Raw genomic sequence first — 25,093 nt, 5'->3', positions numbered from 1 at the left:
ACGTGTTATGCTTCTGGGCATCTGCATCTTGAGGACTTAGCGAGACCTCATTGCTGCCCTTTGAATGAAATGTGTGTACTATGCATGGAATGAAGGTTGCAGATATTTCCGAGAGCAAAACAAGTAGGTGGATCCCTCCAGGCCACATTTCTCTCCACGTTCTAGACAAACTGTGGCCCACAGGTCAAATCCAGTTGTGCAGGAACACAGACACGCCCATTTGTTTTCAATTAGCAATAATCGCACCTCGGATAAACCTCATTGGATAAACCTCATTGGCTACGATACTGCCACTGCGCAAAGCTAGACACTCCCATTTGTCTACTCATTGTCTGTGGCCGCTTTCGTGCTATAGTGGCAAAGATAATTAGTTGTGATGGAGACTTTATGTCTTGTAAACCCTAAAATTCTGTCTGACTGAGGCCCTCATCTGAGCTTTGCCTTTGGTTTCGTGCTCAGTAGAGTTGGCTCAATTGATTGTGTGGATTTAATTTTTCATTCAAAAAGGACACATCACCAGCCCCTTTGAAGAGGGCTTCCTGTGCCCACCGCTTGATGATCCTTTGGAAGAGATCCTCCTTAGAAACTGAGAGACTCTTCTAGCCCTTTTATTTATGGGTGCAAAACATTGAATTTTCTTTCCAAAAATGACCATATAACAATATATATATACACTGTAATTCCCAAACATGTTAAATGTACTACAGACTAGTGCCACACCACTGTTTTCCTATTACATTCTGAGCTTTAAACGTGCAGAAATTGTGTTGGAGGCTTTGTTTGAATTAATGAGAGCTTGTCCTAGTGATAAGGAACAAGGCAGATGACTGATGAGGCAAAGGTCTTGAAAACTGGACATGGCTGCCGAATTCAGGGTTCACCAGGCAGCTTCCTAATTGGCTTGGCAAAGGGTTGTCCATGTGTCTGTAGCAGCCCGTAAAGACTGGAGTAATTACACACAAGTGTGTTAACCACTGAGCGTCCAGGCAAATTATAGGACTGCCTCATCTTACGTGACTGTTTGTCCCTGCGGCTGTAGCAAGCAGTGCATCATGCTCGAGGCTTTGTCAGAGTCACCTCCAAATATTTGAGTAGGGGAGGCAGCATCTTACTGAAGTTGGGGGGGACTGAACATGGACAGTGAGTGAGACACTGGAATTGTAAGGAAAAAGGTTTGATAAGACTTGACCTTAGATAACAACTCCCAGCTATTAAAGGAACCCTGTTGTGGCCAGGTGATATAGACAAGCATCTGAACCTCTTTGTGGAAGGTGCAGGGTGACTTTCGGTTGGAGATGTGTTTGGTGTGATTAGGGAAGTGGTATGGTTTGCAGGTCTGTGTCTTTAAAAGGATATAGATAACTTAGAGATCTATGGTAGACAATAAAAACACAGAAGAATTACAAAGTTGGAGTCAAGTGATGGGGAGAGAGGTGGAGTGTGCAAAACACTTTGTCAGAGCAGATTCACGTGGATCATAGATCTTTCCCACTATCAACCTTTACTGATATTTTCAAAGACACAGGCAGTTGAGAGCCTCTGATGAAACAAGCAGAGGTCTGGGACATTGAGCATGTGTCCCTAAGACCCCACTCCCCCACAGGACAGGCACCTCTGATTCAGAATGCTGGATGAGTCTAAACGAGGCTCACTGGGTGATCTCACACAGTTGAAACCATTTATATTATAAAGAGTTCCATTGTGAAGCTCCTCCTCATCTTTTAGTATAGCGACATTGTCCAGGGAGCCACACCCTGAAGATGTTGGGTACCTGAGTTGAAGTGATCCTTTGAGCAGAGACTCTTTGTTAAGGACATTCTGTAAATAAGGGTTCTTCCTCCTAACAAATAGCATTCCTCCAGTTACTGGGAGGTTCCGTTGATAAGGAAATTAGATCGGTCGCCTGCTTCTGTCCTTTTTCCTGGGAGGTTATCCTCCTCACTCTCCGCACCCCCCACCGTCCACACACAATGAATCAATCAAGGGCCAGCTGCCTTAGCTCCTTCCTCCTGGGGGGCGAAGAAGAAAAGCACTGGGGCTGTTTAGTGTCAGTCAGGAAAACACAATTTGACAGCTTTGGAATTGTACGTAGGGTCCCTGGTGACAAGATATGCAACAAGAATAATTACAAAAATGATTACTGCTATAATAAGTATTTGGGTTAAAAAAAAAAAGGAAAACTTTCAGATCCTGGGGGTTGTTCGTTTATAAAAGCAAATTGTAATTTCCTAATTTCTGTCTTTCTGTTCCTGTTGGTGTCTCTGACTGGCTCTGCCTAATGCCCATTCCCCTCACCTCCCCCATAAAAGATCTCAACTCTACTGGGACTCTTTTCTGGTCATCACTTTGTCCTTGCTGTGTCCCCTTGCTCCTGCTCCTTCTCTTTGAAGCTGGCAGTGATCCTAGAATGCAGACAGAGCAAATGCCCCACACAAGCAACAGTGCTTTCACCTTAATACTGGGACACATCCAGGAACTTGAACATTTATCAACAGTGTTTTCAATTAACAGAATTTATTGAAATCAAGTGAGCAAAGGTCTGTGAGTTGCCAATTGGAAAATAGTAACGACTTGTCTAAATAAATTCAAATTACAATAGTACCCATAAGAAGACCTTTCCATTTTAGAGGTAATTAGACACTAGGTTATTTTACAAAGGAAACTGTAAAAATAATACTTCTTGGGGTTTTAAAGTTTTGGCTGTGATTATAGAAGTACATAACCATTATGGAAGATTTGGATAGTATAGGAGGAAAAAAGTCATGTATGCATAATATCTACCCTGAGATATAAACACTATTATACTGTCACCTGGAAAGAACCCGCAACACTTTAAGACCCACAGAGTGTTTTCTGGTAGGGTTTGGCTACAGAGGTGTCCCATTGCAAATTTTGCCACGCTTTGACGTTAAACAATTAGGTGTAGTATTCTCTAGATCAGCACTATCCAGCAAAAACATAATGTAAGGCACGTAAGTAATTTTAAATTTTCTTGTAACCAGATTGAAAAAGTAAAAGTAAACAGGTGAAATTAAATTTAATAATATATTATAACCAAATATATCCAACATGTTATCATTTTGTTGGCGATGGAAATCAGGGTCTTTCACAGGATTGCGAGGAAAGCGTTCCAAGAACCCACACACAGGAGACTGTGGTGTGGCAAGATGGTTTATTCAGGTGGAAACCTGCCCCTGGATTTCCAGTTTCTCATCTCCCTCCATCCCACCGTGGAAAAAGTCCAACCGTGTCCTCAGCAAGGCCAAAACAAAAGCCCGTGTCCAGAGTTTCTGCTTCACATTAAAGCTCAGGTCTTCGGAGCCCACACCATCTGCTGTGGGCACCAGTAGCTGCTGGATCCACATGGCCACATGCTCCTGGGCAAGAGAGAATGCAAACACGTGGGGCGCATGGGGAGAGTGCATTACTGAAAGAGAGGGAGGAAGGGAGGGTATTAGAGGGAGGGGGTTGGGAGGGTCTTTGTTCCCCTGGGCTTATTTTAGCTAGAGTTTGGGATAAACCAGGTACTTTTTCAAAAAAAAAACCCAATTAATTTCCCAAGCTTCCGCAGCTTTGGATGGATCCCCACCCCCTAGTTAGATTGACGGTCCTCTATGGTGAAGTGTCACCCCCTGCACCCCCACCCCACCCCACAATTATCCAGTACCAGAGGGGGGGAAGGGAGGAGTGTTAATCCCCTTGGTGGAGAAATGCTGTAATCCCCTGGGGTGTGAGGCTATAGCTTCCTGGTAAAACAGGCTTATCCTCCCCAGTTTATTAAACTCTTGTGTCTAATTTCCTTTGCCCCCCTTTCTTATTAATAATTAGCTAACTATCTACAGTAACAATTTCAACATGCAGTCAGTATAAATGCTGTTAATGAGATATTTTATTTCATTTTACTTTTTGGTATTTTGTCTTCAAAATCCAGTGTGTATTTTACACTCGTAGCGCTTCTCGATTTGGAGTGGCCACACTCAAAGTGCTCTCTAGCCATGTGTGACCCATGGCTGCTGCATTGCCCAGCACAGGGCTTGATGCTGAGGGATAGCCAGATCTTTGAGACATCATGCTCATTCACACGACCCATTGTTAAATCTGAATTTGCCTCGGTATTTGAAGAAGCAGCCTTCCTCCATGATACAGAGTAATTGTGAATGAACTGGCTATTTCTACCTTGCCAGAAATTCAGGCCCCCCTTTCCTGCCCATGCCCAGGAATTCAGGTTTATTATCCTTTGCCTTCAGTGACAGCAACTATTTGTCCTTGTTCCCTTCAATGACTGGAGCAGCAGAACTCTGAGATGGTTCCCACTAGTTGATTAGGAATAACAATGTCCCATTCTTCCCACTGGAAGCATTAGCCAAATCCTGAATTTGGCTCTTCTCCTAATACTGAAGCTGTTCATGGGTTGGAACCCCCCAGGTTAGACAAAACTGATTTGAAATCTCATTGCTTAGCAGCCCTGTTCCATGGCTTTGTTGGCACACTTCCCAGCAGGAGCTGCGAGCTATCGCTTGGCTTAATCTGGTTAAAACCAAATAAAGAATTAGGTCATGGGCTTCTGGCTGCAAAGCAGTCTGCTTCCAGAACTCCAGCAGAGCTGTGGAATAAAAATAAGCAGCGAGAGTTGGAAAAGCATTACTTGGCATTTGCATTTGACTTGTTCTAGGTCAAAATTCTTGCTCTAGTTCTAGGTCAAAACACAGGAACATCACAGAAGGTAATGGGACTGCATTAGCTACCAGGGTATGGAAGTGCCTTTCCAAGGTACTCCAAGAAGAAACTCCAGGAACTCCAGGGTGACATTTGGGGTTTGAGGCTCTGCATGGTATGTGGAGTCCAACTGCCCAAGCTGCCAGACCTGGGAAAAGTTTCCCATTTTATTATCTGTTAAGAATAAGAACACCTGGGGTGGGTACTCAGGGCCTAGTGGTCAGCACAGTGGGCCAGCCCCACTAAGACTTGCTCTACCCGGGATTCAAAGGAAGGGCAAGCACGTAGCTCTGAGAGGTCAGTAGAGAGGGGACTCAGATGTGAATCTGTAAACCCTGAGGCGTGTTTTCATCTCACTGAATTGGTGGGTCTGGTGGGGCTAGGAGAGAGACAGCCACCTCACAGTTTGACCTGTCCAACTAAGAAGGCTCAGTTCCATAGGCCCTGGTTACCAACAGATAGACCATTCTTAGAATGAGTGCTCCAGAGTGATGAGATGTCTGGTCAGAAGCAGGCAAGCCAACCCTTGTTGAAAGGTGTTGGAGGGCCCTCTAAGTCCTGGAGCCCCCACTCCCTACCACCTCCTCCTCCAAGGTTCTTTAGTCTGCTGTTTATCCTCTAATACACTGACTTTCTCTGCCCTGTCACTGGATCCTGTGCCATTTGGGCTGTGGTGGAAGCAGAGAGCTAATGAGCGGACCTGCTGTCTAGGAACAGTGAAACACAATCCTATCTTTCCCACTTATAGGCCATGTCTTGTGGATGGAGAGAATAGGCTTTTATAGTCTTGAAAGAGGATGCCCATCCTGGGTAGGTGGCCTTGATGCTGTCCAGATCAGCTGTGTGTAAAGGAAGCTCTGATCTTCCTCTGTATAATGGACTCTCGCCTCCCTTTGCCACAAGCCTCACCAGCCCCTTGCCTGGTGCTTGCGTTGTCCCACCTCCTGCTGCTGAAGTGAGGACTGTGTCAGTGAGGGGCAGCGGGGGAACAGAGAAGAGGGTCTCTTTGTCTTCTGGACCTGAATGGCTGTGCCAGAAGCCACTTTTAGAATGAAAGTCCCTGCACGTTTTGTTCTATTTCTTTCCTTGTGTCCCAGTTTCCACGTTGGTGTCAGGGAAGGACAATGTAGTGGGCTAAATTTGGGCCTAATGGAACGCAGCTCAGGGTACTGGGAAGAGTGTGGCTTATGGAGTCACACGGACCCCAGTTTGTATTCTAGGTTCCCCCAAAACAAACAAACAAACAAACAAATAAGTTCTAGGTTCCCACTTAGTAGCTCAGATCTCAGCTGAGTTATTTAACCTCCTAGAGCGACACTTAAAGCCTCTGTAGACACAAACCCACGAACCCTTCTCATCTGATTTTCTGGTGACTGGAGTGACACGTGTAGAGTGCCTGCCGCAGCACAGCCTCAGTATCTATTACTATTTAAGGAGACGTGTGGAGAGTACTTTTCAGATACCAAATGCTTGCTCAGTGGGTTAATTTGTTTTATTTCATCTTTCTTGAACATATTCTGTTTCCCAAAAATATGGGAATTAAAATATATTGATTATGTAAACATGCCTTGTTCAGGATACACATGAATTTGAACCCAAGTGGCTTTTTCTAATAAAATTTTGTGCTGCTTTCTAGATTTAAAGTAGGCACTCAGCCATTGGCAGAATGTGGCCTTTATGTGAATTGTCATATTCGTGTGAACTCCGAAAACCCATTGGAACACTTGCTCTCTACAGAAGACTGTGTAAGATATGGGTGAATCTTGTATCCACAGAACCTGCAATCCAGTAGTGAAGGAGCCATTACAAATACCTATAGAGCAATATCTATACAGTAAATAACTCTGCACCAATTTTCATAAAGGGGCTGAGCTGGTAAGAAAGGGGAAGTCTTCTTGAGGTGGTAGCATTTAAGCTGAGCCTTGAAGAGTGGATAAGAGTTAGGTGGCAGTGGAATGAGGAAGTGTGAGAACATGGTCAAAGGCACACAAGTTCAAGGCACGCTCAGGCATGGACGGGTGGGTGGTCCCATGTGGCAGGGGCACACTGAAAGTGGTCATCAGGTCGTCAGAATGGGACTGGAAAGTCAGATCAGGGGGCCTGTTCTGGATTGAAACTATTCAGTATTCAGTAAGTGGTGTGGAACCACTGACAATTTCCGGGAGAAAAATGGCCTAATTTCACCTTCAGGAAGACAGTGGGTTGGGAGGAGAGCAGAGACAGTAGCCTCTGGAAGCAGAGGGACCTGTACTGTAGTTGTTCAGCCACTGAAGCCTGAGGCGGTGGGAAAACAGAAAAGGGGAATTTGTGGTGGGGGGGACGAGATGGGTTAAGTGACTGATACGAATTCAGAAGGTGAGATTGAAGGGGCGCAAGCAGCAGATGCCCAAGTTCGGAAGAAAGGAGAGAAGACGTTGGCCTGGTGGAGGCTGGTGAGGGAGTCAGACTCTGTTGAGTGGCTCCATTAGCAGCCTTTCCACATGGAGACACCCAGCAGGAAGGGGGAGATCTAGACCTGGAGCTGAGGCTTGGGGTCAGGGCAAAAGATGGAGACCGGGGAATGACAACAGAACGTGAGGCAGGAGGGGAAATTAACCGCTGAGATGGAGAAGAGAAAAAGATGCTAGACAAAGCCTTGGGAGAGGATGGTATGAAAGGAAGAAGGGGAGCCTGCAGAGGAGAGGGGAGTGAGGGAGATCAGCTGGAGGATGCACTTTGGGGGTGGCAGATCCTGAATCTCAGACCTGCTGCTGAACGCCCCTGGGCGAGACACCAGACCTTGTCTCCACTGCATGGGGCGTCTAGTACTGCCTGGCAGGGTGGTGGAGGAGTCCAGACCTGCTGTACTGAGTGGGTCTGAAATAGATGCTCATTCCTTGTTCCCTTTCCCACGAAGACCTGGAAAGGCATGTCAAGAAGAGAAGGTCATCAGGATGTAGTGCTTTAGGAAAGGTGAGGGCCTTCAGAAGGGACTATGAGACACCCCATTCGGTCACCAGTGACACGAGGAAGGTGGGGAAAGCACTGTAGTACTTCACGTGGGTATCGGATCTGAAAAGGGCTGACTGTCAGGGGCTGATGAGTAGGGGGATGAGGAGGAAGTGAGAACAGCAGTGGAAGCTCCCCCTCCAAGCCGTGGGGCAGTGAAGAGAGAGGTGGAGAATGGAGCAGAGCTTGAGGAAGTATTAGGTGTCACTCAAGGGCGTCCTGGCTGCTTGCGTCAGTGAAATCCACTGTCTTCTTCAGAAGAGGGAGCTAGTTCCTTGGAAAACCCTTTCTCTGTTGGATTTGGCATGTGAGGCTCCAGCCCTTTGGGGTTTGCTCAGAGGTGCTGGCTGATTGCCTGTGGGAGGAGGAAGGCTCCTATCATGTGAACCAGTGAAAGTGTGGTTGTCATGTGAGCTCTGTGCAGGACTGGGCCGGGCTTCTCAGTTCAGCTTTCTTTCAAACCTGTCATCTTGCTAGCATGGGAGAAGAGGGCTGCGAGCCTCCAGGGACTCCTCCAAGGAAAGGAAATACTGTAGCTGGTTTCTTTTTGAAGGGAGAGGTGGGGCACCCGGGGTGAGGAGTAGAGGAAGTGCCTTAGGTAAGTGTAGGAAACCCAGGGTGTGGTCAACCCTGCCGCTTAAAGCATAGTTGCAGAAAAGCCTGGGGAGTTCCACAGCTCTCTGTTGCAGACAAGCACAGCCCAGTCCAAAATACTGATCTCTTCTCCGGGTCCTCAGAGTCTCAAAACTTTGCAGCTTCTGCGATTCCTCACCACCCATCATCCCCGTGTGTTGAAGGGAATGGTTTTGCCCATGTCTCACTCTTCAGGAATGAAGTGGCTGCCAGCTAGACAGAAGGGAATGTGGGCGACTCTGAAAAAGTGGGAGGGGTTGAGCTCCTTTTACCTGCTTTCAGGAGGGTAGAACTGAAGTCCTCCAAAGAAGGCTTGGACACAATGTCCCAGAGAGCTAACCCTTGAGGACGTTTTTGGGTTCAGCAGTATTCTTGGCCTGGGAGTTCTTTGCCTGTAGAAAAGTTTTCTTTTCTCTCAAGATTTCAAATTGTGATTTCTTAGTTCCTCCTCCAGCGCTGCTGCTGTGGCTTCAGGTTGGCCTCTTCTCTAATCAGCTGCTTTTTGGTCCTCTTCCCCTTCATCTACTTCCTTTCCTCCCTTCCCACCTTGCTCACCCTCCCACCCTTCCTGTTTGAAGAGACGTGTGGGCAGTGGCCAAGTCCATTGACTCTGCAACCAGACTGGCTGAGTTTGAAGTCCCAGCTTCTCATTTATGGGTGTACGCACTTGGGCAAGTTGCTTCACCTCTCTGAGCCTCGTTTTCTTATTCTAAAGATGTTATAATAATATCCGTCTTGTAGAGTAGCACCTCAAATTATGAGAATTAACTAGTACATGCAAGGAGCTTAGAGTAGAACCTGGGAAGTAGTACTCTGAAAATATAATATTTTCAGTAATACTCTGAAAATATTCTATCTATCTATCTATCTATCTATCATCCATCTGTTTGTCTATACCTGTCTATCTACCTACCCACCTTCTTTTTTGCAAATGTCTTTAAGTCCTTTTTGGATTTTGTCAGGTGAAACAAGAAAAATATATTTTGTTGAAAGAGCCCATAGAAGATATATTTCTAGCAATTATATAAAATGTATTAATATATAATACCTTAATAATATTTAATGTATTATTTATATTAAAATATATATTATAACTCAGAGTTCCAGGGATGGAGGGCTCATTATGTTACAAAGATTTCATTCCAAATAGGAAGTTCCTTCTAACACTGGTCTTCTTGCTCATGACTTCCCCTAAAACTACCCTGTCTTTTACAAGAACTGCTATGCTGTGTAGGCAGGTCCCTGCATCTGGTGCTTGGACTGTGTTGGGTTTTTTTACCCCAAGAGTAGGTAGGATGTATTTTTATTTATGTCTAATAATTTTGACCTGTAGATTTTATTTCATAGGTCTTAATTTGTTATATGTTTCAAATCTTGGTTCTCTCATTCCACATATTAGCTCTCTCCTACTTTTGTGACTTTTGACTTTCTGAGTCACAGGTAAAAATGATGAAGCTGAGTCCTACGGTGCGTTACTAAATACATTTTTCCAGACTGACAGCAACCATTCTGAGTGTTCTTCAGTAGCTGTGAAACTACACTACTCTGCATTATCCATCTCACATTTTTCTGTGAAAAGCAAAGGCGGGTGAATCTGTTACAGGCTTGTTAAAATCCAGATCCCCCCTCCATATGGTGCATGTCTTTCTCTTACTTATCTGATATTTTCCACCACATACCCAGTGGAGGAAAATTGGAGAGGCATTCAAGGTGATTTTTCTGTCTTTTAGAAAATCTCTCGTCATTTTTAAGTAGGGAGTAGCATAAGATGATGGGAATTGCTGAAAATTGAAAGGAAAGAGATAACAGTTACAATGTTCAGAGAATTCATTTTACCAAGACGTTGTCGCTTCTAAGTAAAAGTATTTGGCTATGATTTCCTTCATAGTTCTGGATTTAGATGGTAATTTTTGTAATGCAGTGTTGTCGTAGACAGGTGAATGGTGTCTTCTTTTAACCTTGGCATTGAGTGGAAGTGGAAATTTCTAAAGGGATGTTTATAATGCATGACACATGTGGGTACTTCATACTTTATGATGGTGATGTTAGAAAGGGTGACTAAGAAGCAAAAAGTCTTAAGGCATTTCTAGTTTTAATATTATAATTTTTAGGGCACCATTTTCTATAAAACAGATATATATGTTTATAAGTATCTGTTTCTGTCTATACCAGATGGTCAGCAAGTCAAAGGTTTAGGACCTTTTGCATCTTCTGATATGGACTGCTAAAATATATTATTAAGTGAAAAGTACAGGATATAGTATACTACCACTTATGGGGAAAAAATGGAAGGTCACAGGAGAAATTGGTAACATTTATTACTTGTAGAGAGTTCATGTGCTTGGGGGAAAGAGCCTTTAGTACTTTTGAATTATGAATTATATAAACATATTGCCTAACTTAAATAAGCAGACAATAAATGCATAAGAAAAACGAAGCTGGGTTGGGAAACAAGAAGTAGTCATTCTTTTCTTTTCTTTTTGATTTTAAAGGATATGTTGCTTTGGATTTGATTTGAATTTATTAGCAGTCAAGAATGGGGAAAGTTATATAACTTCCCGTAAAATTTCAGAAAGACCTTCTTGACTGTTTTTTTTTTTTTTTTATGCAGATCAGATATATGAAGAACCATTTCTTAAAGTTCAGTTTGTGGTTATGAGATCTTGGGTATGGAATGAAGAAGATGAAGTAGATTTTAACCTATCTAAGAATGTCTTTCTTTGAAGATGGTTTTTCACCATCCAAGAAAGACATAAGACAAGGAAGGTCATCCTAATGGTTGGGTTTCAGGTGGTGAATAGATTTTGGCTCATAGTTATTGAGTCAAAGTTAACTTTGAACTGGTCATTAGATCCAGCCAGGTGGACTCAACATATTTTTCCAAGTAAGGGAATTGAGTGGTTAAGCCAATGAAATTAGCCAATTAGAAGAAATTAGCCAATTAGATATAAGTCGCCTCCGCTCCCCTGCTATAACAACAGGCTTGTGAGAATCAGAAGCTCTGCTCTGATGGACAGAATTCAGGGAGGGGAGCAATTCCTGGGTACAGAAAAGGACTGCTGCTATGTCTGTGGCATTGCCTAAGACACTCTTGGGGCAGAAAGACAGGGACCCAGGCGGAGCCATTAACACTGTTTTCTCTATAAACCATATTCATCCCCAGCTAAATAGTTGTATATACTGTCTAACCCTAGGGACTAGAGGTAAGAAAATATAAGACTAATATTTTCTGTAGTATTTATAGTTTCTTTTCTGTTTATGTACTTAATTAGTGGACTTTATAACATGAATCTTTCAAGTGCAAGGACCAGAAAAAGAACTCTAGCTCTCTAAAACTAAGTGGCATTGGCTTAGATAACAGAGCCACAGAAGTAGGATGGGCTTCAGAAGAGATTTGATTCTGAAGCCCAGTATGTGTTTCAGCTCTGTTCTTTGTGATTCTTTCATATTTGTCCTCCTCTGAGTGTTGACGTCTTTCTCAGGCTGGCACTTCTCAGGGCAGTAAACGTGATGGGAGTAGTTCTCGATTTTGTACCTCAGACCACAAAGAGAGAAGACGATTCCTGGTTGGTCCCAGAAACCCCAAGGATTTTGTTGCATCTCCTTGGCTTGAGTTATGTGTCTGTACCTGAGCCAGTGGGATAGACTGATTGGCCTAGGATACTGGGTTTCAGATCTGGAAGCCGTTCAAAAGATTTTGATTTCATTGGTTTGGGAGGTGGATCCCATGCACTGGCATTTTAAAATGCTCCCTGGATGATTCTAATATACAACCAAAGTTGAGTTTGTTGGCTTAAGCCAATCAGTGTACACTAATGGCTAAGAATGTGAGTAATTGTTCTTCAAAGGAAAATGCAGGTGAACTTGACACCCAGATTGATAGAATAGGAATGTAGATGTTGGGGAAAACAAATATCAAATGCTTACTTGTGGCAGACATATTAGTTGCAGACACGTTAGCTGCCCCGGTGTCCGAATCCCTCCTCTCTTCAGTGCTACCGGAACCCAGCTTTGGTTTGGGGCAGCTGTAGGGGACAGATCGTGAATATTACCAACAATCTGTTTCCCTACTTCTTCCTGGGAGAGAGAGGTGGGGTAGAGAAAAGGCAGAGCTAAATTACTCTTTTTACATAGCAAAAAGTACAAAGAAAGTTTAAAATAATACTGGAGGAATTGGTAGTGTAAGCTACCAGAAAAGGAGGAAGAGGAGAAGGGGAGGGGGAGGCAGAGTAAGGAATCTTCAAATATGGCTACCTGTGAGAAATAAGACAAGGAAAGCAAACTTTTAGTTTTCTTTTTATACTCATCTGTTCTCTTTGAATTTTTATTTCTATGTGATTGTTATTTTTGTAATTAAAAATAACTTGATCCCTTTTGAAGTTGTTCCTAAGAGCTTATGATGGTTATGTGATCTGTAGTTAGATTTCTTAAATTGTATAAATCACCTTTTTAACAAGAGGTAAGTGTACCTTTTCACAGTGCCATTTGCCCTCCGCCTCACAGTAATGTAGTATAGATAAGCATAAAATGATCCCAGGAGTTTAAATAGGAATTCAAGGCCAAGGCCAGCTCACGGGGTCTAAAACCGGGCAACAACTAGCTATGGATGGTTACAGGCGACAGAGTTTTGCTCTGCCTTTCATGTTGTTGCCTCAGCCTTCTTATCTACTTGCCCTAATCTGATTTGGCCAACAACTAGTGAGGAGAGAAACCTCAAGAATTCAGCTATAAGCATCCTCAGTGATTCATTTTCAGTCACGTGTGTTTTTCAGTTTGGCCTGGTTCCCAGTTATCTTGTGAAGTTAATTCTGCACTTTCTTTTTCTTTCGCCTTTGATAATTTACTCATTGTTAACGTTGTGGGCCGTAGTGTCACATTTCAAAAATTAGGAGAAAAACAAAAGTTTATTTCAGAAAATAAGGCTTTCACTTTTGGTGTCTAGTAGATTTGAGTTTCACCTCACCGGTGAGGAAGATTTAACTGGTCTTTAGTTGTTATTTTCAAGTTATTTGTCTATAAACAAGTTGTTACAATTTAAAAATTGTAGAAGGATATCACTTATTTTTCTCTGGTAGCAGGGAAGGTGAGTTAGTTTCTTAAATTGTAGGCAGATTTCATAAATTTTTTTTTTATCACCATTTTTTATTTGTCACTTTAGGTTCTGTTCTTTGGGGCTGTGTTAAAAAGGAATTAAAATTGCCCTCTTAATAGTGATTTTTACCAAACCCAATTCTTAGGTAAAATACTCCCCAAACTTCTACTGGCATTAGAGCTTTAAATTTTGTGCAGAACTTCCAGATACTTTCCTATGATTATCCATGTCTAGTCTGTCAAAAGAAGACAGTAATCACGTGGTTATAGGAAACGCAGAGCTTCATTCCACTCATCCGAACCAGCCCCTCCCCTGTGCAGGCCGGTCAGTGCATCATGTGTGGGTCCACCCTTAGTCATTGTTAATGTCACACTGTGGTTTCTCCATCAAACCCCGTATCAGAGTCCCAGACGCTGCCGCACGATGGATTTGTAAAACATTTAGTATTGGTATCTAGGAATAGTGAAATAACTGCTAGATGATCAGCAGGAACAGAAGGGTTAAAAAGAAAAAGTCTGAAGCCTGGACCACCCAAGGATGACTCTGTCTCTGAAAGACAGTGATTGGCTACACTTAGTTGAGGGAAGAGGTCTAAGACATAAGCCTAAGAAGCCGGGAGAAAAATTAGCAGAGACCTTTAACTGTAAGTTAATGAAGCCACCTAGTGGCTTGTCGCAGAATTTAAGGTTGTGTGCAGGTTCTCCGGACACACAGTGAGGCATCTCTGGGACTGAGTCCAACTGCTTTCTTCCAGCAAAGAGGAGGGTCAGTGTCGTTGAGAATAAGCACAGCGCTGCTCTGTGAAATATTATTTACATGCCTCCTCTTATCAAAAAGGACTGAATGCAACTTCCAGGAAAATACAGTGCAATAACATACCCTAGAAGATAAGAAAGAGAACGAACATGAATAAGGACATAAACAAAGATTTTGATTAATTTGAAAACACCTCTAAGTTGTTCATGAAATGACTCTGCCTTTGTATGCACGTGTGGGAACTGGTCACTTAGTAAATTCACGATGCCCAGAGAGATGAAGTAATTTTCAGGGAAAGAAAAACTGTACTCGATGCTGAGAGCAGAGCAACGCTTCTCCTGGGGAGCCACGAGACATGGCGTACTGCAATGTGCGACGTCCTCAGTCCTCCTAATGGAAACCACCCCGAGTCTTGGAGGATTCTTTCCTTGTTATGTCCATGGCATTTGGGGGAGAATGCCCATTTTCTGTGTTTACATTAATTCATTTGATCCTCTCAATACACGTATGCAGTTAGGTGGTGTTACTAACCCTGTATTGCAGATGAGGCCTTGAGACAAGAACTTGCCCAGAGTCAGCTGTTAATAATATTGGAGTTGGGACCCAAACCCAGGCGTTCTGGCTCTAGCATCCACGCTCTTTTCCAAGATGCCACATGCTGAGTGGCCGATTGAGTACAATAAAGCCCATCCAGTGAAAACGACAGTACTCGAGGTTTTTCCCCGTATGACTTACACAGTCTCCAGGGAACGGTACAGGTGCCCCTTAACATGACGATGATGCATATAAGGTCAGGGTCGTGTATTTGTGAGATGACTCAGTTAACTTCACTTTCTTCTGTGGCCACTGACTTTCTCCCTGACCCCAGTCACCACACTCGCGAGCAGCTGCATGTGTGTGCAAGCCTTTGTTCGAAAACAAAAACAAAACAGGAAAGAGTACTCAGACCCCCCACTTCCAAACTTCTGGGACGTAGCTGAAATCCCTGACCTCATGGTGGCATATCCTCAGATACAGATCTAAAATGCAGTCCTAACAAAACACACTGTATTTTGCTAGTTTCCTTTTTCCAAGTGGTATCTTCAAACATTTTGAGTGGCAGCTAAATTGATTTCCCTTAACCAGTCATGAAAGTTGATTAGCAATGAGCAAGGCAAACCTTAAAAGGGGCTTGGTAGGAAAATAATAGCATCGTTGAAACATTTTCAGGGAGAGGAGTCAAAATATCATAAAACTTGAGTCTTAAATTGAGCATTTTAGAATGATGTTCTTTTAAGCTGTGCTTTAGGATAGCTGTGTGGTTTTGCTAAGAGAAAAAGGTATATTTTATAAAATGACTGTTCCATCTAGATAAAACTCCTTAAAAACCAATTTCAATGCCACTTAAAAGACATGCTATAGCTCAGTAAAGAGTCCAATGCTCCTGAAAGATTCAAGTTCTATTTCGGGCTCATAACATGAGGGCCTAGGACCCAAAAGACAAGTTTTCAGAATGATAACCTTATGGTAGTTCTGCTCAGTGCCTGAAAGATTTCTTTTGTGTCATGGGACTATGAATGAGAGAAAACCACGCTGAGATATGGTGAAGGAAACATGGGCTGGGAGGCAAGGAACTTGGGATTCCTAGGTCTACTTATATGTTCTTTGTATGTCATTTTTCATGAACTTTGGAGTCAGACCTGGATTCAAGTATAAATTCTGATACTTATTAGCTGGATGATTTGGATTAGCCAATTAACTTCTTTGGCTCTCAGTTTCTTCATCTGTAAAATGGCTTTAATAGCACATGGATTTTATTGGTGCCCTCTGTGTGCAGGTATTGTGCTTCATATACCTTTAACCTTTATAACAATCTTAAATGGGGTGGTCACGTTTGTTATCCCCACTTTACAGGTGAGATCACTGAAGTTGCAAGACCAGGTACTTTGAAGAGTTTAATTAGGATAATTCAATGTGTCGTGTCTCCTGGTACATAGCAGATTCTCCAGAAATGGTAGCCTGTGTTTTCCTGTTGACTCTTGTCTCCTCTGTCTCCTTCTCTTCTTTTAGATCCACTTTGAAGATTAGTGAAGAGGAGAAACACATGTTTAAAGAGTTTAAGTGTGGGATTTGCATAGAGGTTTAGACCAAAGAGTAAAAATAAAACTGAATTTTCATTCTCCTACAGGAATGGCAAAAACTCAACTATGATATCTACACCCTTCGACAGATTCGAAGGAAAGTGAGAAACAAATGGAAACGCATTTTAGAAGATTTAGGTGAGTCTGGAGGTGATTATGAAATGGTGAAAATAAGCAGTTGGGATCATCCCTCTTCATGTTCTTCACCGTGGTTTTGTAAAAGGAGTGTCAGTAATTGACCACTTAAGGCTACTGTATATGAATTATTCCCCACTCCTGTCCTGCCTCCTCCAGCAGAAACATCTGACCTTTCTGTTACCACCGGCCAGTGTCTAGAGGACACATTTTGCCACGTGTAACTCCATCTGTCCTCAATGTCCAGGAGCACAGGACAGTGGAATCATATGAGTACTAACACCTGATTTTTTGGGTGTAGTACATTGATTGAATTAGCTGGGAGTAATTGACCAATTAATAATAGTTTTATAAGATGAGGCAGGTTGGGAGAGATATTTTTTGTAAGCAACATTTTTTTTTGGTAAGAGTTCAACAAAATTCATGTGAAGTTTCAGAAAGACTACAAGGCAGAAAAGCTTCAAAGGTGGGGAAAATCCCTGAGGCACTAGAGGAGATATTGAGTATTGATTTTTCTTAACTCCGCTAGGGTTGTGATATGATAAACATGGCCTTCATATTATAAAATAAGCTCCTTTTAATGTTTAAAAAAGGAATGTATAACTTTGAAGTCTTCAGTCCTTTTACTTTGGAAGAGAGCAGGACACCTTGGCATCATAACTTTTGAAAGTAGGGTACCCAGTTGCTTTACTTGGGATGCAGTGGGGTGGGGTAGACTTTTGCCCCCGTTACTCACCCAGTGTTGGTGAGCTTTAATAGTCATCTTTTTAAAAATGTAGTTTGCTCCAGGCAGGTTTGAATCTATGAGTCTTTTATACCTTTGGGTAAGTACTTTTAACCAGCCAACCATATTGCCCTGATGAAGGAAACCTGGGCTTGGAGAAGGAGGGATTTGGAAGGGACCGCTCTTTGGCTTCCAAGCTGCAAAGGCAGGTGGGAATTCTGGAGGCGGCGGAGTAGGTGAAGAATAGGGAGTGGGAGGAGGGTTTGCAACCAAAAGAGGGCAAAGCAGGCGGTGGGTGAGTATCTGAGGCTTAACTCTGAGGAAAAAGGTAACAAAGAAAGTTAAACAAGAAGAAATATCAAACGAATTTTAATGAAAGACACTGCCACCCAGTTCCTCTGAGCTGGGAAGCAGCACATGGAGCAAGTGGTGCCTCTGGCTTCAGTTTTCTGATATTTGTTCAGAATCCACGTTTGGGTCCCTCCGTCTCCTGCCGGGACCCTACTGCAGGACAGTCACTTCCCGTGACCACTTCCCATGACAGGTACATTTCTTTTACCTTAGGTTTTCAAAAGGAAGCAGATTCTTTGTTGTCAGTGACAAAACTCAGCACCATCAGTGATTCTGAAAACACAAGGAAAGCGCGAGAGATGTTGTTAAAACTGGCTGAAGAGACCACGATTTTTCCAGCAGGTTGGCAGCTCTCAGAGAGGTATCTTTTTGTTGTGGTAAGTTGATGCACTTTTTTCATCTGCCCTGATTTTGCTTTCAGTTTCTGCTTTTCTGTGATTCTTCATCCTCTTTCCGGCACCACTGGCAACACCACAACACGAGGTAGCAGGTGGTGCTGGCATCCTGCACCCTGGTTTCCACTGGCCAGCAGCACCAGAGCCAACAGCACCTTCGCAAACCCACATTTCTGTCTGGAGCAGCAGAGCTCCTTTCGAGCTCGCTGGACCCCAGGCCGAGGGCGGCAAGCCAGTTTTAGAAAGGGGCTTTTGACACATAAATTGGTTTGGTGTAATGAAACGATCCCCCTTGCATGAATAGGTGGAAGGATTTATTTTGATAAGATTTGGCCAGAAGTGAAAATAAGCAGCTTCAATAAAGTTGACATTTGTTTTCTCTCTCATAGAAGTGGAGAGGCAGTCCTTCCGGGGCTGGTATAGCATCAGCCCCGTGACCCAGGTCCCTCTCTTCCGTGGTTCCACCATGGTCTGTGCTGGATGCTCCTGCCACATGGCTGCCATTCCAGCCACCAGAAAGCAGGAAAGGACACAGAAGGGCACACTCGCTCACTTTAGGGATGTGTCCCAGAAGTTAACCTTAAAAAAACAAAAATAAAAATTCAGATTTCCGGATTGCACTCAGACCTATTGAGGCTTGGACTATGGCTCAAGAATCTGTGTTTTTCAACCAGTTCTGCTGTATAGTCAGCTTTCTAGGTCAGAGATGTGAGAAATATTTTTTATATAACCTAAGACTGAAAAAGATTTTGAGCCCTGGCGGTCTGGCTCAGGGGATTGAGTGAGGGCTGCGAACCAAAGGGTTGCCAGTTCGATTCCCAGTCAGGGCACATGTCTGGGTTGCTGCCCAGGTCCCTGGTTGAGAGGGCGCGTGAGAGGCAACCACACATTAATGTTTCTCTCCATCTCTTTCGTCTTTTCTTCCCCTCTCTCTAAAAATAAATAAATAAAATCTAAAAAAAAAGAAAAGAAAAAGAATTTGAAAGGACTCTAAGAGTGGTGGCATGTTTTGTGGATAATGTAAGGAAAGGATTAAGGTGTGTCTCTAAATTTGTTGAGAAAAATTTAATAAATGTTTCCTCGTTATTATTTCTAGGGTGGGTTTTGTTGTTAGATTGGTTTTCCCATCAATAGGGCTCGGTTTCCATCTTGACAACATTTTTGTATTTAATTTTTGGCAGGACCGTCTCATTGCTCTTGATGCTGCAGAAGAGTTCTTTAAAACCGCCTGTCGAACTTACCCCAAGAAGCCTGGGGTGCCATGCCTGGCAGATGACCAGAAAGAACTGCACTGCCTGCCACTTCCAAGTCCCTAGAGGAGAGGCTAGGGGGCAGAATTGGAATTCTTCCACTGGAGCTCCAACAGCCAACCAAAGCTGGACTAATGAATGTAGACAAGAGTGAGCAAGTAGAGGGCTAAGTGAAAAACAATTCTGAATCCTACAAAAATCTATGGATTTGTGTATCTGGGCTTCATGCGGACTTTATTCTGTGAGATGTTCAGGGTGCATTATAACACCCTGGTGATGCAATTCTTGCATCAAAGAGTTGGTCAGCGGGATATTTCATCACTGGTGACTGGATTCCAAGAACCCACTGGCCTCATTCTGTTTTGGGTTGTATGATAAGCCTTAATCATTTAATCCTACTGGGAGAATGGGATATTCTGGTTAGTAAAATGGCAAGATTAGTGGAGAGAGCTCTCATTGAGCCCAATATGGATTACCAGTTTTAAAATAATTGTTATACATATAGGCTAATACCAAAATACCAGGCACTATGTGACCATTCTTTAATTTGGAAAAACCTACACAACCTGGAAGAGTGTCAGAGACATCATTTTAAGTATCAGTTGTAATAATTTAGAAATACAGATGTACCAAATAATAGAAATGTGTAAGAGTGCTGCCCAGACAGGAGTTCCGACAGAATGATCCCAAGCAGAACATCCTACAGCTGCATATGAAAACCTCTGTTATGGTACGCACATCGTAAATCCCCAACACTATTGGTATCTGGTTTTTGCATACTGTCCACCTCTAATCCAAAAGCTCTTGATATCTCATCCAGGATAATATATATAAACAGAAACATTTGGGCTCTCCTTCCTTCAAAAGTTACTTGCCCCTTAAGCAAAGATCTTGCCAAGAAATCAGGGTTCATTTTGTTGAAAAGACTTTCAGAACTTGCAGGATTCATGAGTAGATTGCTGAGAACAACGGCAATATTGTCACTTTTACAGATTTTGCTCTTCTGACTTTAGGCTAAAAAGTAATTGTTTTTAGTCTGACCCAGGGAATTGTGACTTGAAAACACCCATACCCTGACTAGTTTCTTTGGTAGTGTATGCAATGTTTAAATTATTCGTTAGAGGAGATACATGTTCTCCATTATTAATGAATTGCAGACCAATTTAACTGATTCAGTTAGAAAATTTTCCCTAGTTTCATAATAAGCTAAAAGCCTTATTTTTGAAAATATTTAGTGCCTAATCCCTTTCATACTGTTTAAAATTAGCCTGCAGATATTTTCCCTCCCTTCGCTGGGCCCTCTCAAGATAAACATACAAACAGTGAAATAGACAAAATAAAAAACAAACAATAAAATAAATTAAACAGAGAAAGCATTTTTTTCTCCTTGGAATTTGTGTTCTGTCTTTCTTCCTTTTCGATGTCAAAACAGATGACATTGTTTGTATCTACGGAGATTGAAGTGTAACCATAGTCTTTATTTTTGGTATTGGATGACTAAGCATAAGATTGTCTCTATGGTTATAAAAGCACATGGGTTATCCAGGAAGTTTTCCTTGAAAGGAATTAAAAGGTTTCTGTATTCACTTTTCATTTGGATGTGTGTTATATTTCCAAGAAATAAGAGGGACCGGATACTCTCTCCATATACCCTTTAAACTGAAGGGTGAAGAAGCTGAGAGACCCATGGGTTGAAGGACCTGCCCTCGTTCCAAAGCCAGTGAAGGGGCAGCTCTGTGCTCAGGGTCAGTGGACACTGCAGAACATGGGGCGGGGCTTGAGGGTGACTGACGTGGCAACTTTGGAAGTCACCAGGTGCTCAGCCAGACCAGGACCCACGGCCATCTCCCTGTTGACCACTGTGGTACTTCTCAAAGTTTATCTGTGAGCGCAGGCGATGTTAGGTGGTAGATGATGGAAATTTTTATATTAATAGTTGTTTATTTTAACATACACCAAGGGGAAAACTCTGTAATTAGCAGATTCAGCATCTGATTTCCTATTAATGGGTATTAATTATTGCAGCAAATAATAAACTATATTTTTATTTATTTTTTACTTTTTTATTGAATTTATTGAGGTGACAGTGGTTAATACAGTTATACAGGTTTCAGGTGTGCATTTCTATAATACGTCATCTGTATATTGTATTTTGTGTTCACCACCCCAAGTCAAGTCTCTCTCCATCACTGTTTATCCCCCCTTTGCCCTCCTTCCACCCCCCTTTCCCTCTAGTAATCACCATACTATTGTGTGTGTCTATGAGGGTTTGGGGGTTTTTGCTTAACCCCTTCACCTGTTTTACCCAGCCCCACTACCCCCCTCCCCTCTGACAGTGGTCAGTTTGTTCTCTATGCACCTGTTTCTATTTTGCTTGTTAGTTTATTTTGCTCATTAGATTCCACATATGAGGGAAAGCATATGGTACTTGCAGTATTTATGCTTTTTCATAGGGAGCACTTCGGAAGGCGCAGTGGGCACACCGACTGAAGTGAGGCGGAATGCACCGGTGAGGGGCCCCAGCATCACTGAGAGCTCTGGTAGCTCCTGCGGGCCAGATGCTGTTCCAGAAGTGGGCTCACTGATAACAGTGGGGATGGAAGAAGTGGGACCTAGTGGCCGTGTTTTACTGTCATAAGTATAGTGGACACAGTGACGAGTAGTTAGGTCAGAGGAGTACCTGCAGAGAGATTTAGAGGTGGTTAATAGAACATGGCATCCCTAGGGGCAAAATAGGTAGCCAATGAGAGTGTTCTTCAAGCTATACCAACAAGAGATCTCAGGGATGGAGAGGCGATCAGGAGACAGGGCATGCCCACCCTAGTTACAAAGTGATGCTCTCTTGCTGAATCTCCAGACCCAGAAGCCACTGGCTGAAGGAAAGGCTGGTTCTCCAAGAAGTGGGGGCCTTGCAACCCTACTGCAAGTGTGAAGGGCAGTGATACCCCTTCCTCCAAAGGACCTGTGGTTACTTCCTTGGGTAACTCTGCGAGAGGAGTGGACCCAAGCACTCTGAGGATGTGGGATGCACAATCCAAGATGAAATTGATACTCGGGGACAAGATTCACTACAGTGTGCCTTTAGGAATGGGCACATACAGGATTCAGGTAATAAATGGAGCCGTATCTCAGGACTAACAGTGGGTCCATCGAGTCCGTGGATCCACCCAGTGATCATCTCCCCTCTTCCAGAATGAATTACTGAGCTGAACATATTGGACTTGTCAGCACCACCATTTGTTTCTTGGCTTGTGGGTTAAAAACTCTCTTAATGGGAGAGCTAAGCGGAAGCCCCTGAAACTGCTCCACCCCGGGTGGAGACAGTAAACCCAAATCAGTACTGCGTCCCAGGGAGAGGGCAGAAACACGTGCTGCCCTGAGAGACTTGAAGGACACAGGAGTGTGGGTCCCGATCCTGATTCCACATGATTGGCCACTCTGGGTGCTGTGATAACTACAAGGCTCAAGCCTGGCTCCTTTTCCATTAGATTAATACCTTTACTCTTTTCCTCAGATCTCTTTCTATTACTAATATCAGAAATGTGTGTAAATTTAAGTTGAATTGAAAGGAATATATTCAATTTCCAAATCACTACTATGTACAGAGTGAAAATGGCCAGGCACTCTGAGCTTTCTATTTACAGTGTTTCAAGAAGTGTTATTATTTGCATCCAGAGTAGTATTCCATATTCTGTTTTACCACACTACAAAGGACACCTGGCATTTCTATTTTTCAGTTTTCAAGTCCTTTAACGTGGGTGTAGAAGACTGGGTTTCAGAGAACTGAATCAGGGAAGCAGGTCTTAGCTCGAGCTTCATCCTTTGATCATTTAAGAACTAAATGGGGTTTATCGGATTTTGCTACTCATCCATATTCTAAGTACTTAGTGAGATTAAATTTAGAAAGGACAGTGTTATAAAAACAAAAATTAAATTACAACACGTAATAGCTCGATAAAGCATAGGCCTATAAATCATTACTTTTTCAAAAACCAACAGCTATGGTTTCTAACAGCAATTTGACATTTTTTTCAGCATTAGTACGAAATGGATAAGTCAACTCTGTCATAGATCCTGGAGACATGCAGGATTGGAAGTATCCCGATCAGCAATGCACTTTACAAAGATGATTGTTCAATCGCTTTAATTATCTTTATCAAAATTGACACCCGAAGGGCGTTAGGAACGATTTTCCATTTGTGAAATAAGTAGCAGTCGAGATAAGTGGTTAGACTTCATCCTCCGTCATCTTTGCAGGAAGGAGGCGTTGAGAACCTGTCCACCCAGCAGTGCCCACGGCCTGCAGCTCCATCCTTCCTTTGCCTACTTCACACACCCAACACGATGTTGTCTGATTTTGTTACTGGAACATAGTTGCGTCTGCCTAAGAATGAAACTTGTCACTCAAGTATCCTTCACATTTTTATTTCACTATTGTGAGTCCTGGAAAAGAAAGGGGACTTCTCTGGGATTACATTTTACATTTTTAAAATATAAAAATCATGCAGGCAATTTTAAAATAGAAAAAAGAAACCTAACCATAATACTAGAACTCTAATACAACCAAGTTATAACATTTTGGGGGGTTACTTCTTTTTCTTGTGTATATTTAAAATTATATGTACAGTTTTATATCCTGGCTATTAAATGTAGGTCAGGGGCCATGAATTCGAATGTCTTCAAGGGTCACTGAGTCGGGACTGCAGATCCAAGGACACTATGTGTTTCTCACCCTAAAGGGAACCATTACTACTCGGCTCCAAATTATTGTTGTGCAAAAGGTCTCAGTTTTGCCAATTACTCTGATTTTTTAACAAGTGCCAAACAAACTTGGTTTTTATATAAGTTTTATCAATTTATAAATGTTGGTTAAAAAATTTAAAACATCGTGTAAGCCAAAGATATATACACGAACTGACAGCTTACCACATTTCACAGGTCATAAGCATTTTCTGTTAGGAAGTAGCCTCTAGAGCATCTATTTTGCAAAGCTGCAGGATATAAAGTTGAGTAGATGTAACACATCTTACAACCTTTCATCTATGTTGGACATTTAGAGGTTGTTTTCTATTCTTCTCTGCAATGAACATCTCCGTGCACATTGCTTTGTCCTCTGTTCTTAATGGAATTATAGAACCAAAGCGCATGAATACTGACATCATTGTTTAGTGACATCAGATATTCTCCAAAAGGTTTGTACCAGTTTGTGTTCTCTCTAGCAGTGACGGATGAAAGCATAGTTTCATCATATCTCTGACATCAGAGATATACACCAGGAAAAAAAAATTGGCAAAGAAAAAAAAGGCAACTCATCTGTTTACTAGTTTGGGTGAACAGTTTTTCATATGCTTGTTTACCATTTTCATTTCTTTTGTGATTTGTCTATTTCCCTTCTTTATGTGTGGGGAGAATGCCTACTCTGAAATTTTAACAATGTCAATCTATGTAGCAGTCAGGTAGAAATAAACATCAACACCTGCTTCATGTTTGAAACACCTGTTTTATGGGGCTTTTCTTCTCTCTGCTAGTTGTCAGCTTTTGTCCATGGGTCTCTCACTGCCTCCCATGGCAGCGTCCATAATAGAGGCAAAATGGATTGAAAGGCATCTTTAAACAGCCCTTGACACCTTTATTCATTGTGTGGCCTGCAATTCTCAAGCAATAAGACTGCTGAAATTTTATGCCTGCATTTTATGATTAGTCATTAAATAATTAGTTATAAAATATTTTGAGTTTACAAACACAAGTCTTATTACTGTGGTACTAGGGGCAAGAATAGGTCCAGACTTTGAGATTCCGTACTCAGAATTGCAGAGCTCAGAGGGGTCTTAGAAGCTATATTCCAAACTGTTCATTTTGCAAATGTGGAAATCGAGTTTTGGTTACCTCTCCAAAGTCACTTAAGTTAGCAAGTAACTGCATCACGGTCTAAT

At 42.5% G+C, this 25,093-nt stretch overlaps 1 protein-coding gene and 1 pseudogene across 1 annotated transcript in view; one reads left to right on the top strand and one right to left on the bottom strand.

Moving 5' to 3' along the window:
* The window catches only part of MREG (melanoregulin), a 50,493-nt gene extending 29,740 nt beyond the window's left edge, over positions 1-20,753 (top strand). Inside the window, exons 3-5 of the mRNA XM_024564003.4 lie at positions 16,353-16,443; positions 17,729-17,892; positions 19,092-20,753. Coding sequence (XP_024419771.1) covers positions 16,353-16,443; positions 17,729-17,892; positions 19,092-19,226 — 390 coding nt within the window. The 3' untranslated portion in view covers positions 19,227-20,753. The remainder of the gene's footprint in view (positions 1-16,352; positions 16,444-17,728; positions 17,893-19,091) is intronic.
* Positions 218-305, bottom strand: LOC112308109 (U4 spliceosomal RNA; annotated as a pseudogene).
* Positions 20,754-25,093: the final 4,340 nt, after the last annotated feature.

Source organism: Desmodus rotundus, chromosome 2 (genome assembly GCF_022682495.2).
Source record: "Desmodus rotundus isolate HL8 chromosome 2, HLdesRot8A.1, whole genome shotgun sequence".
In the NCBI taxonomy this organism is placed as follows: Eukaryota; Metazoa; Chordata; class Mammalia; order Chiroptera; family Phyllostomidae; genus Desmodus; species Desmodus rotundus.
Note: the sequence above shows the minus strand (reverse complement) of the source record. Positions and strands in the feature narration are given on the sequence as shown.